The sequence below is a fragment of the Tinamus guttatus genome, unplaced genomic scaffold (assembly GCF_059628265.1).
Source record: "Tinamus guttatus ecotype Peru unplaced genomic scaffold, ASM5962826v1 Tinamus_guttatus_pri_ptg000546l, whole genome shotgun sequence".
Lineage (NCBI taxonomy): Eukaryota > Metazoa > Chordata > Aves > Tinamiformes > Tinamidae > Tinamus > Tinamus guttatus.
Genome location: NW_028289080.1, coordinates 1,193,865 through 1,208,815, shown reverse-complemented (window position 1 = coordinate 1,208,815; position 14,951 = coordinate 1,193,865). Strand labels below are relative to the sequence as shown.

Sequence of the window (14,951 nt, the reverse complement as noted above, 5' to 3'; positions counted from 1 at the left end):
GATTCCTGCAAACAGAGAACTATTTTGTAGCATATGAGAGTATCAGGGCTTCATTAGAATATCTAATCTTGATCTTGCACAGGAAATTACTAAGAAAAGAGTCTCAGAAGCTAGACCTATGGGAAAAGCACATAGTCTCTATGTCATGTTCCTCTTTCCATATTAAAGCAATCCCAAACCTCAAATTTTCTTATCTTCCTACTGGATGGGTTTTTTTAATCCTATCTTCCCAGAAATCAAGACTTTAAGACCTTGAACTACAAGTCTGTTATCCCTGTAAAATTTAAATTTCTGATTCACTTCTAGGTTTGACACTTATATACTCCGCAGCACAGTGATATCTTATCTTCAAATGCATAGCTCCCCACAATGTGATGCTATGTGCATTAGAGAGCTAAGCAATAAGATTTGTGCATGGACCAGAGCAGAAGCAGAGAGTAAAGAGATGACTTAGAAATTCAGAAAGAAAAAGAAAATTGAATTTTCTTAAGGTAGGTGAAGGACCAACCTCCATGATTCGCAACTTGTAAGTTGTGAATATCAGACAGGCTGGGATGGATTTCCTCTGTTAAGACTGGTGCAGGAGGGCAGCACAGCAGAGGGAGCTGAAAATGGTATTTCTGTCCCATCCTGTCATCTTCTATTTTCCAGAGACTTTTGACATTTATGGTAATGTATGCTAATGACTTTAATATCACCCCAAGGTCCCAGAATACACTAGAAGCAGGAACAGTTGGAAGAGCTCTTCTCAAGGAAGGAAAAAAGGTACAGACCTGGACACAGGATTTGACACTGGAGAATGGGAGAACAAATGGCACGTAACTTCCAATCCACATAATTTCTGCAGTATAAACCAGTGGGTTTCTGATGCTGTAATTTTGAGAACAAGAAAGGGCACTCATGGGGTCAGCGAGGGTAGAAATTACAACCAAACTTAAATTATATAGAAGTCACTTTTATTAAGATTGTTTTAAAAGAATTTTGAGGTTTGAACCAGCCCTGCTCCTTTTGAAATCTCAAGTCTCTTTGTGTCCCATGTGACATGCTCTGCTATCCACCACTGTTCTTGTTCACTCAGACAGAGGTAGGGCTCAGCTCCCATGGATGCTGGTGAAGGATGTGGTAACGGGGCTGCTGGTCTCCAAACGCTGGTCTGCAGCCTAGATGGGTGGATACTGTAAGGGTTCAGGCAGCAATTCCCTCTGCAGAGGTCTCATCCATTATTTGAGGATCTGTCTTATCTTCAAAGACCCTTTCAAGAGCAACTTTGAGAGATCCCCTGAACGTGGACTCTCTGTAACACCCAGCTAGGACATAAATAACTGGATTGATGCTGCTGTTGATGGATGCCAGCAACAAGCAGATCTCCAAGACAAACTTAACATAGACAAAAAAGTTGAGGAAGATCTCGGCGCTGAGTGGGATGGCAAAGAGAAGGAAGAAGAAAACAGCAAGGAAGACCACTGTGTACATCTTATCTGAGTGATGTTGCCATGAGCTATGCTTAAGCTTGATGAGAAGGATCACATTGGAAAGAATCATAAAGGGAGTAAAAAGGCAAAAATTGAGAAAGCACAAGATTGCGAGAACCATCCAGCAGTGCTTGCAGTGAGCCAAATCACACACAAAGTACACAAGCACGGACAGCACACAAGCAAGCAGCCAGAGCAGAAAACACATGGCTACCGATAAGAGCTTTGGGCGATGACATCGGTACTAAAAGGGCCAAAGGACACACAGACACCTCTCCACACTGATGGCTGTGAGGAGATACAGGCTAGGGCTGTATGTGAGCAAAACCACAGAGTGAAATGGCAGGAGCACGTGCAAAAGCTTTGGCTGAAAATAGCTGAACAGGGGGGCATGATATACTACGAGGAAAACGGATGTAGAGATGAGAAAAAAGGAATCTGCAATGGCTAGGTTCAAGAAGTAGGGAGTGAAAGGGTTCCTCTTGATGCAGAAACCAAGGAGCCAGAGGATGGTTCCATTCCCAAACAGCCCACACAGGCAGATAAGCAATGTGATGCTATCAATGAAAATTTCAGGGATGTGGTCTGCAAAGCTTCCAGTCCTGTTGCATCCATCCCCACATACCAGGTTTCTCTCCACTAAAGCCAGGGAGGAAGACAAATCAAGCACAACATTGCTGGAGTGGTGGTCCATCTTTCTTGTCGTCTTGTACTCACCTAGAAAAAGGGAGGAAATGAAGGGAAAGTTAGTGACACAGTCCCAGTACTCTGCTCCTCTGGTCATTCAGTCTTTTCTCAGCTTCATGAGCTACAAGATCTGCAACCTGAAGAACATACGTATGAAGTGCAAAGGAATATATATATGAAGTAAGTAGAGAAATCGTGACTAGGGAGGGTGCAAAAAAAAGAAAAAAAAAAGGATTGAAGGAAATGCTTGGGTCTAAGAACAACAAACACAAAGAGATTACAGAATAAGAAACAAAAGACATGCAGGAAACATTTACCCCTTAATGTCCGCAAAGGGCTGTGGAGGTATTTGAACAAAAGGTAAAGAGAAAGTGAAAAGCTGAGTGTTTTAACGATAGGAAAGAACACAAGCCCTGGATTCCATCTCACCAGGTACATGGGAGATCCAAGCAGGGGCAGATTCCTTGCACAATCTTGATAGCCCAGAGCTGTAAACTCCAGATGTGTCCGTCAGTCAAGCATATGAAGTTCTAAAAGGTTGCCTTGCCAAAATCCTCCCAGATGTCTTCTGGTCCCTAGGAACAAGGTAACTCTATGGTAAGCTTCCTACAATGGTCCTTGCACTGGGTCTGGCTCCCTGTCCCTTCTACAGCTCTAACATGAATGGAACCAGGGACCACAGCCCGTGGTTGTCTTCTAGGTATCTGAACATGTCAGGGCTTGGTCATCACTTCTGACAGCAACGGAAGCGTCTTGACAAAGAATCATCCTCACAAGACAGATATTGCAGCTCATCGCTTCACAAACTGGCCGTCGTATTTAGCATGAAATTTTTATCTTCCTCTTTGCTTGTTCTCTCCAGAAAATTTTATCTTCCTTTTTGCTTGTTCTCTTCTGTGCCCAACTGCAGTGTCTCTGAGATTTTTTTGATTCCTGTCTGTGTGCATATCTACTCATCACTACTATATAAAAACCCACTGGACCTAATATCCCACCAAGAACTCCAGGGAAATTAAATTAAACACAATCCGCTACTCACTGACCATCACATCTCCACTTGCAAGACCTGGGTAGTAGAGCTTAACAGTACAACCCTGTGCCATGTGCTCTAGGTGTCCCTGCTTGAGCAGGGGGGTTGGACTACATGATCTCTAGGGGTCCCTTCCAACTTTAACCATTCTGTGATTCTGTGAATACAATATTTTGCGAAGGCTGGGAAAGAGAAATATATAATGTGCCATATCCAGCAATTCACCCTTCAAAGTGCAACACAGTGTAATCTCCTTCTCTAATGTTCAGACAACTGCCACAGCAGGTAACTGCTACAGCAGGTGGCTGTCTGCTTCAATACCCTGTCCCATACATCTCTTCCATGCTTTGAGGTTGTGGAGACACAGCATGAGTCATCGAAGGGATTCATGAGTTTAAAAACCTGATTTCTGTGGGGCACAAGCCACTTCTTGTCAGTGGTGCCATCCCTTTGCCCTACTTTAGATATCTAATTCAGGACCGTGGAGATCTGCCCTGTTTCATACTTTCTACTCTACAATGTATTTAAAGAAATAGGTCAGAAGAAATATAGAATAAATCACTGTAGAAAACCAGGTCAGGAGAGGAAAATGCAGCCCAGGAGGAAGGAAAGCAAGGGAATCATTGCCTAGAGTTTGGAGAAGAGACATCTGTGGCAAGGAACAGGGCTTTTTCTAAGCATTTGCGGGAACCAAGATGGAGCAGCCTGGCAGTAATTCTTGATGTTTCTGTATCAGCAATGCCAATCACACTGGAAGAATATCACACCAAACTGGCCCGAGCTACAAACTTCCATATCTACTGTAAGCATTTTTGCTTTGGCATGTCCCTGTTTCTCCACAGGCAGAAGGAAAGGATGAGAAGTAGAGGTATAGGTAATGCTGATGTGATGTTGTCTGCTCCAAATGCAGCTTTTCTGTGACTTTAATAAAATGGGAGGTAAAATATTCATGAAAGTACTTACCATTGTCATAATTTGACATGATACTTGGACCCATCTGGAATCTTTAAAAAATAACTTTTGCTTAAACAATAATGAAACTAGAACAAAGCAGTCTTCAATACTAATAATCTGGTTTGTTAGACTCCAATTTTCATCCCATCAACAACGCCAAAATTTGCAAGTTGTTCCAGCCACAGGCTGGTTTTGAGAGTTATTTTAGCTCTCCTATGGGTCACAAGCTTACAGCACTGCCAGGAAAAGGGCCACACTGTGCCACTTCATTTTGTTTTTAGGAGGAGGATGTGAGAGAGCATTAAAAAAGGGGAGGATTAAGGAGGGAGTAGAAGTACTCATAAGTGGGGCAGTGAGAGCAAGGCCAATTATAAGGGTTGGGATATCGCAGAAATTGGTGGGACAAGGAGGCTGTTCTGGACAGCAGTTTCCTAGAACCGAACACTTTGTTTGCCCAGCTGACACATCTTTTCTTGTTCAGACTGATCATTTCCCTCTTTTGATATATCCAGACTTGAGCTGGGCCTCAGCACTGATCGTCAGTGGCAGAGTCATGCTGGGTTCCTAACTCCAGCTCCTTGAAAAGTGCTTCTGCCAGGAACAGCACATCCTGGCCTATTCCTTCCTTTGTTCATCTCACCAAAATTTTAGTATTGACCTTGCATATGCTTGGGATAACTTTCTGTCTGCACCATTTCACTCTTCCTGTTTCACAGCCCTTAAGCCTTCCTCTAAAAAATTGTGTGCAGCTGGCTGCATGGGACTTTTTCTCCTCTGAATTACTGAATTCCTGAATGCCCAGATCCTTGTGAAAGGAACAAAAAAAAAATTGGGATCCACTCATTACTATTGCCCTATTGCCCTATCCACATGCATTTCCATTTATTGTAATTATTTGGCTAAGTTCCTAAATTATTTCTGAATAATGTTTTAAATTTTTACTCAATGAAGGCTGTCAGCTCCATCCTGCTGAACCGTCATACACAAGATGATGCGTGTGTTATGAATGTTATGAATAATTCCTTGCAAGTGAATTCTAGACACGCAAAAATAACTAGAGTAAGCAACAATGATTATGTGAATTAGCACCCATCTCTGTATTTGCCCAGATGGCAGCCACTTAGGGATCAAAATCCTTGATTCTTCATAAAACTGGTACTGAATATACATTTAAATGGACTTGAATCTTTATCGGTCTCTATTAAATGAGAATCTTTCCACTTTTTCCCTTTGTAAGAGAGTCACAATGGAAGGTGTCTGCAAAATATATAGAAGAAGAAGGAGGAGTACTTGTTTTTCCTGACTGACAAGAAATTCATAGCAACAAAGAGGTCACTTTTTCTGTAGAAGCAGCCCTCTCATCCAGCTCCCCTGGAAAATCACACAGCGCCATGGATGTACTGCTGACCTGGGGATGGAGGGCCTCTGACACAGTCAAACTTCTCTTCTAGTGGCATCAGCCACGCTGGTGCAAAGTGAAAACATTTCCCAATGTGCTGTGGTTCCTAAGGGCATCTTTTGGCATCGGTGTAAATGTTTAACTTGACTTTCTTCCGTTTATTGAAAAAACGTCGCAAAAGGGGTGGCATTAAGAAAATCTTTTCAAAAAAGTTTTCCTCACTCCTAAGTCATGTGATGTTCTAGCAATAATCTCTATGGCAGATCCACTAGTTCTTTTTACAAACATTTGTGTTTTGTCTGGTCATTGTCACTGTGCAAGATAGGCTATTGGCTCACAAGCATTTCTTCTATGAGTCACACTTTTCTTTCCCAAGACCAGTACCCAGCAAATGACTTAATCAGCTTATCCCTGTAAGATGCCATGGATTTACTTTCTATCCCGGTTGTTTCTATATAGCACTGAGATAACATTCCTCATTTCTTCCGACATGCCTTTTTCTGTGCACCCTGTTATTTTTTTTCGCTAACCACACAACTGACAACAAACCTACAAAAAAAAAAAAAAAAGAATATGGAGTCAGTCTTTTACCATCTCCATCTGTGATATCCAGAGCCAACTGGACAGAATTCCAAAACACAACAACACATGGATGAATTGAATTTAATTAATAAAATTCCTCTGACTGAAACTCACATCGAAAGAATGTCAGCAAAAACATACCTGCTGCAGTCTTAATCTCATTCAATTTATTTAACAACAGAAACATCTGATTATGACCTACCTAGAAATCACCGAGAACGCATAAATTTTTTTGAATTTATAGCAAATTTAGAAGCAATTCTAATGGAGTTGTAACAAAAGTAAGTAATTTATAACAAACAGTAAGCCTTTCACCCAGGATTGTTTAAATAGCCTAAGTAAAGCATCTCACTATTGAGGTTCCAAATGCTTAATTGAATAGCCAAGCTGTCAAAGCTTGTAATCACTACCATTCCCAAATCTACAGCCATATTTGCCCCAAATGTTCTTTCAATTACAAGTCCTTTGGGCTCACTAACTCCAAATTCCCTCTTTGATCATTTCCAGCATCTGCTCTGGCAGTGGCTGGAATGTGCAGGATGTCCCCGTAAGACATTCCACACCTCCAGAGAAATGGCACTGGGCCATCTGGGAATTGTCACCCTGTTATGGGGAGTCTCAGAGGTTAAAGGAAACAAATTAAATGAGAATACGCATTGCTAGCTCAAAAGCACCAATACAGCAAGGTTTACCGTTCAGTCCCTAAAAACATCAATCTGGAGTACCTTTTTTAATCCTGAAGTTTTACTTAATTTACTTCAATCCTTCAGTTTTACTACCAGCTAAAAAAGTCCTCCTGCATGACTAACAGGTTGTGTTAAAAGCAATGCAGCTGCATTGCATCTCTATTTCCCCATAGCTTCAAAATCATCTGTTAAATCAGATTTCCATGGGCCAGGCAGAAAGCATAATGCTATAGTTTCTTAATTCATCCTTAAATTCTCCAAGTGAGTGTGCATCCGCACTGATCTACAGATTGGCACTTCCCAGCTTCTGCAGTTACAGACAATTGCTGGATGAGTTTCAGCTGCTGTTTTTGTCTTTCTATATCATGAATATTCATGAATTGCACAATAGCATCCCAACATCTCTAACTTCTCAGGCATTTTTCTCACTGAAACTTGTCCAAATACATTTTTGCTTTTACTTTGGGTTTCCCCAGGGTAGGAATCATGCAGGTGCAACCAGAGCAAGTTACTATAAACCCTCTGCCCTGAGAAACCCCTTGTATTGTACAGCTACTCTGCGCTATAACTAAGGGGCTGAACAAATCCTATTGTTTTCCAATGTTTTTGCCTACTTCTCTGAGCACTATTTTGATCACTTGATCCATTTGCTTTGCAGGGAATATGCTTTTTTCCTTTGCTGTAGTGCATTCATAGATGATGCTGCCAGCTATGATGGCTAAAAAAGCCGGCTGTCTGTTGCCCTCAGCTTCCATCAGGGAAACCAGGAGCAGCAATCTAAGGAGACCTAAGGAGAAAGTGGTCCGAGAGGATCAGCCTGGATTGAAAGGGAGGAAAGAGGGAGAAAGAGAAGCAAAGAGGCCTAGGGTATAGCAGGGGATAACCAGGGAGAAGAACTGGGGGATGGGGGACTTAGCAAGAGGAAGAGCAAGCTGTACGTCACTTATGAGAGGAGAGATTAGAAAGAGGCCCTTTCCTTTTTAACTCACACACCATGGGGTGGAAATAAGGGTTCAGAGGAACCAGGCTGAACCAGAACAGACAATTTCTCAAAGTCTCACAGATAGCCAGAACTGGAGCTACCTATGAGAGGGTCTTCAGGAGAATACCCACAAGGAATAATTAGTATTTTCTTGTCCATTTCAGAGCCCCATAACCCCATCCAGGTTAGATGGATCCACAAGAGGCATGGCATTTCCCTTCACTGGATGGGCTAGCCAGCTGCCTAAGTGTTTCTTTGAGATACATATTTTGCTTATTGCTTTTGCTTTCTCCAGGCTAAAAGAGACCTCTTGAAAAGGCCAAACTCCACAGAATAGGACATTAAAAGAAAAAAGCACCTTTTTGTGATTCGTGAACCATTGGTGAGAAATCTCATGGCATATAGTTTACTCCAAACTGGTTGACTCTTCTCAGCACCAACATATTTCTGCATCTTTTTATTAAGAAAATGTTTGGAGGTGCACCTCTGCCTTCTTGAGGGCCTGCATCTCTCCTTTGACTGCAAAAGAAATCTAAACTTTTGGATAGTTATAGAGAGAGCAGATAGTTAAAGAGAGGGCAAAGAAAAAGCCTGGAATGATAAAATCAGTAAAACAGTGGGGAAGCCCATAAGAAATGAGTAAGAGAGAGCAGTGGACAACAACATAACTAAAGGTTAACAGAGTCAAGCTGAGATGCTGAGAGATGAAGCTGCCGCGGCTGCTAGAAGAATAAACCACTGTGTCCTCTGCCAGTGACCAGAAGCCAGCATAGAAATTTCAAAACAGGAAATGGGCTCAACAAATACAGTAAGAGAGAAAATGTTCTCATGCAAGAAAGAGAAAATCATGAAGGCAGCATAGTGATGCTTGTCTTCTTGAGGAGACCTGGTCACACCACACGCTTTAGTATTTGAAGAAAACTTACAGAAGACAGGCATGATGCTAACACTGCCCTGTCTGAAATGCTAGCCATTTAATACAACAACATTCAGTGCATGGCCTCGTGGAAAGGGAAAATAACTACTTTCATCCACTCCCACCCTCACGCCATGCACTCCCCTGCACCAAAATATGTGTAGTCCAGACCTGGCCTAGGTCACTGGGTGACATGCAGGACGGGAGCACTGGCTCTTGAGACCTCATTACATCTCTTGGGTTTGTCTTAGCTAGTGGTAAGAGATTTGGTTTTGGACTAGCAGGTCACCAAACTCATGTTCAAGAATAGTTGCTGTAATGGAGCTCCCCATCCACAGCACTGTGATTCCAGCTTCTGCTCTGTTTCCCTGCAGCACCCACCCCTTTCCCTCTCAGTTGATGCAAGAGGGTTGACTTCCTGATAATTTTTTTTTTTAAAAAAAAAAGCATTACTAGGTTCTTGCAATACGCCTCTGAAGACAAATAGTACTTTGTAAGAAAAGAAATAGGTACCATCAAGGAAAGAAAGGAAAAGAAGTTGTTCTTAAGTGCGCTTCTTTATTGTTAGCCAGAGATTCCAGGCAGAGAAGGAAAGATTAAGAGAACACATCTGAGGAGAAAAAAACAGCATGTGGCCATGCTGAGATGGATGAATACTGTGCCAGATGTGCAGAGCCAGACGGTTATGGAGCTTGGGTTGAGGTGTTTTGGATTTTAGTACTCACCCTCACCTGACGCTGTCATCTAGATGTTTATTATAGTCTCCAGAGAAAAACAGGCAATGCTAAACCATAATAATTCACTGTGCTGAGCAGATATCTACAAGACAAGGCAGGAGGGTGTCTGCTGGCACACGTCAGGTGTCTGCTGGCACACGTGTAATGGCATTGAAGGCGCCACCAGTGACCTTCCTTACACCTGCTTGTCTTTCCATAAATCCCTAGCAGGTCCTGTGTTTAAGGTGCCAGCATTCCATCTCATATTCCCACAAGTACCTCGAACAATGAGAGACAATCCTTGCAGACAACTAAATGGAGTCCTAAAGTGGGTGTTTCTTTCTTGTGGATGCAGAGGGAGCTCAACTGAAGGTGTTCCTGCTGTTGGTATCCAAGCATAGGGGAGGCACATCCCACTGCTGACTGTGGAAGTTGCACTTTCGTGAAGTTCATGTGGAGGGAGGGAGGATAGTGCTATTCCAGCAAAAGGCTGAAAACCTTCCTGTATATCTGAGAGGAGACCCGGGTTGTTTAAGGTCTGTTTTATTAAGCTAAAAATACTCATTTGAAGGTAAAGTCAGGTGTCAGCTGGAGAATCCTACCATCAGTGTTAAGGAGACATCTCCACCCTTTCAAGCACAGATGTCTACACCTGTACAAGAGAACTCTGCTGATATCGAAGTGATAAGGAGGCTCCTGAATGGCAGAGGATATGACAAGAGCCATCCCACCCTCTGCATCATCAGAAAATCTGTGACTGATTCCAAGCCAGATTTCCAAAGCTTCAGGAAGAGTGGGAGCTCTATTTGAGGGAGTGGGAGGTGGAAGCTGTTATATGGGTGTGGAGCTATGTTGCTCTTGCCCTTTCTCTTCCCCTGAGTTTTCCTCAGCAATAATCTGCAGTTTTCACATATGACACAGCTTTGATTGGAAATAAATTGCAGAGATCCTTTTGCATTTACATGGGAAGAAAAAATCATAAATCACTAAGCCAGGAGATAAAAGGAATGTTCCCTGGAGCTGAGAGATTGCAACACTGCCAATTAAGAGTTGGCTTGAACTGCATTAAACAAGAAGACTAGATGTTTTGTTTTGTATAAAGGGTTCTTCCTTGAGTTGTAAGAGCACATTAAGTACAAGATAAGCACAGGTTATGATATTCACATTTAATTTTGCTGTTTTTGTGAAGATTGCAAAAGAAATGTAGTTATAGTACATGTCCTTTAGCACTTCATGTCAAGAATTTTATAACAAGATGAACTTTCCTTTCTAAAAGAAGTGAAAATGATAATTGAATATACTCTGCAAAACTCATATTTCTGCTGAAGCTATCCCATCTCCTGATAAAACACCACTTCCACCACCTGCAAATAGAAATAGTTGTACCAATAGTGCTATTTTCTGTGGACTGAGGACAGGATGAAATGTGTTTTGTCTTTTACCTAAAACAAAAGAAGAGCACGCATCCCCTTCATTCCAAAAAAAAGGGAAGGGAAAAAAAAGAAAAGGGAAAAAAAAGAAAAGGGAAGGGAAGGGAAGGGAAGGAAAGGGAAGGGAAGGGAAGGGAAGGGAAGGGAAGGGAAGGGAAGGGAAGGGAAGGGAAGGGAAGGGAAGGGAAGGTTGCATGATCAAGCACAGAGAAATGGCTTCATCAGGAAAATGGATGTGATGACAGGGCTCCATCCCCCTAATGCAACAGTTCTCATTTTGTCATACATTTTTACATTTGAGTTGCTCTCTGTAATCTTTCTTGCAGATATCAAAAACAAAGAAGAAGGGAAAAAAAAAAGGCAGACTCAAACGATGTAATTTTATATTTCTAATAGCTGGTTAGTACAAGCTCCTCAATGTATGTTCCCTCTCAATAGGCACTTCTGCAGGTTCCTGTCTATGTTAGATGATCCACAGAAAAAAAATTCTGTGAATGCACACTTCATTGACTCTAGAGGGAGCCTCCCTGGTAAACTTAAGGAGTATTTAAGTTTTTGTAAGTTAAGCAAGAGAAATCCCATCCTTTACCACAAAAAAATACAGAAAATCCCAAAACACCAAATATTCAAATTAACTAGGTTTCCACTTCATGTGCATTTTATCATTTTTATCAAACTAAGAAAATTAACAAAAACAGAAAGGCAAAAAACAAGTTCATACCACATACCACAACTAACCTCTAGGAAGATTTATTAAATATTACTAGAAAAAAAAAAGGACCATTTCTTTATGAACTCTGTGTAATAATTTGAAGAGACAGTGATGTTTTCAGCTGTCCTTCCCATATGCAGCAGGGAATTCTCAGTCTCTCTTCTAGCTGATATATATTTATCTGTATATTCCAGCTGAGTGGCTAAAGGGAGATGGATATAATCATTTCTGAGTTGAAACTGGGGTTGAGGCTACAGGTCACATCATTTCAGCCAGCCTGCCCAGGTAATTGGTGGCTAGGGAATAGCCTGCCTCCTTCCCACTCCAGCAGATCGTTATTGTGAAACATTCCAGTACAAGTCAAGATGATTCAGAATGCTATATTTAGCCTTCAAATGATTAAAAAAAATCTTGAAGTCAGCGCACAATAACCTCTCGGGAAAAAAAAGAAGTAAATTCTAAGAAATGAGATGTGTGTGCATGTAACAATTTTGTAAGACGGAGTATTTCACTTCTGGATAGTTAAGATAGCTGAAGAATGACTGGAAGGCTTCATTCACAAATTCTCATCTTTGCTGATACACGGTATTACAAATACACATACACATATGACTGTTCCCAGGCTGCCCCTAGTCTATCCCCACTTTAAGTTCAGCATTCAGAAATGACGCACTAAAGATGTTTTTTCACTGCTGACTCTGCGAATTGGAAACCAACCCCCACCAAAGGCTGCTTAGGGTAGTCATGGTGACTACTGTGTTTTGCTTGTCTTCAGTAAACTAGGAGCGGCTGACAAATTAGTTTGGAAGAATAGAGACTGACAAACGTAGAGAATGGATCATATGACCAGTCTTACAAGGGGACCACTAGTGTAGCCAGGGGAGATTTTTATTTGGAGATGAACAGAGGCTGAGGAGGAGGAGAATGTCTGCGAATAGGAAGGAGTATAACTGTTCATGAGCTATGTGAGGAACTGCAGAGCTCAACGTGCCTCACTAAGTCCAGACTGAAATGTCAGCAGGGGCACAGCCCAAAGAAGGAAAGCCTCTGAAGTCACACAATCCACCCTTGTGGTATCCATGGGATTAGCATATTGCATGTACTTCATGCCATGATTCCTGCAGAATTGCCTCATAGAGTGGCAGCAAGGTCCATGGGGGACAGGACAGGTGACCTTCTACTATCTTTTGACCCTTGCAGAAATAACACTAAGACACCTGTAGTCCTAGGCCACAAATACCAGAAGCAGTTCACCACCTGATGAAACTGTTACCACCTCAGAAATATTTAGGAGGGTGAACAGACATACCAACGAAGAGCTATTCCTTGTAGCTTCTGACTAAGGTGTAAATAAAGGAATTTATGTTGCTTTTGACAGAGCTGACAAGACAAACATGTCAGTGCGTTGAACCAAAGTAGGTCACAAGCTGGAGAAAGTTTCAATCAGTGCTTGGAACAGTGAAGAAGAGGGAAAACATAGTGAGCTTCCCAGCCAACAGCACTCAAAACAATGTCAAACCTCAGGGAACAAGATCGTGCTGGAGAGGACCAAGAGTAGAGCCAAACCGAAGAAACTGAGAACATACATGGGGCTAAGAGCCAATCATCAACTTTCCAGCATGTCAAAAACACGTGGGAAGTACCCTGGTCCTACAGAAGATCAGGAGAAAGCCCAGACCAAGGCATGGGCAGGAAGGACAGGAGTCAGACAAGCACCTCTCACTGCCAAGGGAGCTACAGACCCATGCTGTATGACCACAAAATGCAGCTGAAATGACCTCTCAATGCCAGAAGCGTTACTGTCTTAAGAGCACACAAAGAATTGCATGCCAGAAAAATGATGAGAAAATCAGTTTTGAAGGGGAGGAAGCCAGAGCTGGCAATAGCCACATTCAGAGTCCCAGTGATGAAGGAATTTCTTCTAACATGGCATCTATGAAAATACACAGTGATCCCATTTTCCATATAGGCACGTTAGCCAGCTCCAGTAGTGCATGCACCAGAAATATCTGAACAATAGTCCCAAAGAACAAGAGAAAAATAAAAGGGGAAAAGACAAGTTGGGACATAACAGTTTGGTCCATGGAAGGGAAAAGTAAAATATATAATGAAATATGGTAGCAGCCTAGGGAGGGGACTCTAAAAGGGCTCTCTTGTCCATCCTTCCATCCTCCCTTGCCTGACTTGGCCTTCCAGTTTGTTATGCAACACCAGAATCATGGCAAGACCTGATTTGCAGGCCATGTGTCTGAGCAGGAAGGATCAGCAGGCAAACCTGAGCCTTGGGCTAGCATAGCACTGCAGGTGTAGCCCTGTCTTTCTTGTCATGGCTTGTTACTAAGGAATGTTATACTGCTGCTGTGAATTGAGCTGAAGCAAGAAATATTCTGGATGTGAGATTCAAAGGATTCTCAGAAGACCAACCACAGCTATATGTCCCCAGTTTTGCCTTTAATGTATTTAAATTTCATGAATGTGGAATAGCTAAAACCACAGCAACAAATAGCAAAAACCTACCAACATTTCTATGCTTCAACTGATCTATGGCTTGTAGGCCTAATGGCAAGAACTCATTCCACCTAAATTTGGGCTCAAATTGGAGAGGAATATGAATTCAGAGTGCAGGTTTCCTCCACATTCAATGCAAAAAGAGTAGTTCCTTTTCAGGGAAGGAGCAGGTCCTGCTGCTCAGAATGTAAGTCAGTGCTTCATTTTATGCCTTGACTACAGAAGGAAGCAAGGGTCTAAATGTAACCTAGTTCCATAAATGGACATTTAAATTCAGTACTCAACAGGTGGAGAGAAAAGTTTTAACCTGCCAAGTCATGAGATGCTTTTCTCCGTGTTCTCCCAGCTCCATTTCTAGGAGGTGTGGGAAGAACGATGCTCTCATGGAGCCCTCAATGAATGGCCTCAGAACACCGCTTTTCGTCAGCATCCATCCCTTTCCCTCTTCTGCTCTCCAGCCCTCACCGGCCACAGTCACAAAGATGGCATGTTAGTGCCATCTTGGCTCCCCTGATCCCTCCCAGGACCTCCACCTCAAGCCTGTTACTTCCCCAAAATCCCACCCCCAACATGTGACAAGAGTCCCCATCTGCACACAGCCAGGGCAGGAGAAGCTCTTACAGCTGCTGTTGTGGCCAATGAGCTAGAGGGATGAGAAGTTCTCCTGTGAGGATAAGGATGGATATAGCCAGCTTGGGAGCAAGTGTCCAGAAAGGAAAGAGTAAAGTCTACCAGGTTTTCCCATCTCTCTTCCCCTGACATCTCCCAAACCATTACTCCAACTGGTCACATACCCAACATTTACCTGGGCAGGTTTACAACTCTGCAATTACAGAATCACAGAATCACAGAATGCTTAAGGTTGGAAGGGACCTCT

At 42.4% G+C, this 14,951-nt stretch overlaps 1 protein-coding gene across 1 annotated transcript; it reads right to left on the bottom strand.

Moving 5' to 3' along the window:
* Window positions 1–1,185: 1,185 nt before the first annotated feature.
* Window positions 1,186–2,181, bottom strand: LOC104576467 (proto-oncogene Mas). The gene is given in 1 exon segment (XM_010223852.2): window positions 1,186–2,181. A coding segment is annotated over 1 exon segment (981 nt). The 5' UTR covers window positions 2,167–2,181.
* Window positions 2,182–14,951: the final 12,770 nt, after the last annotated feature.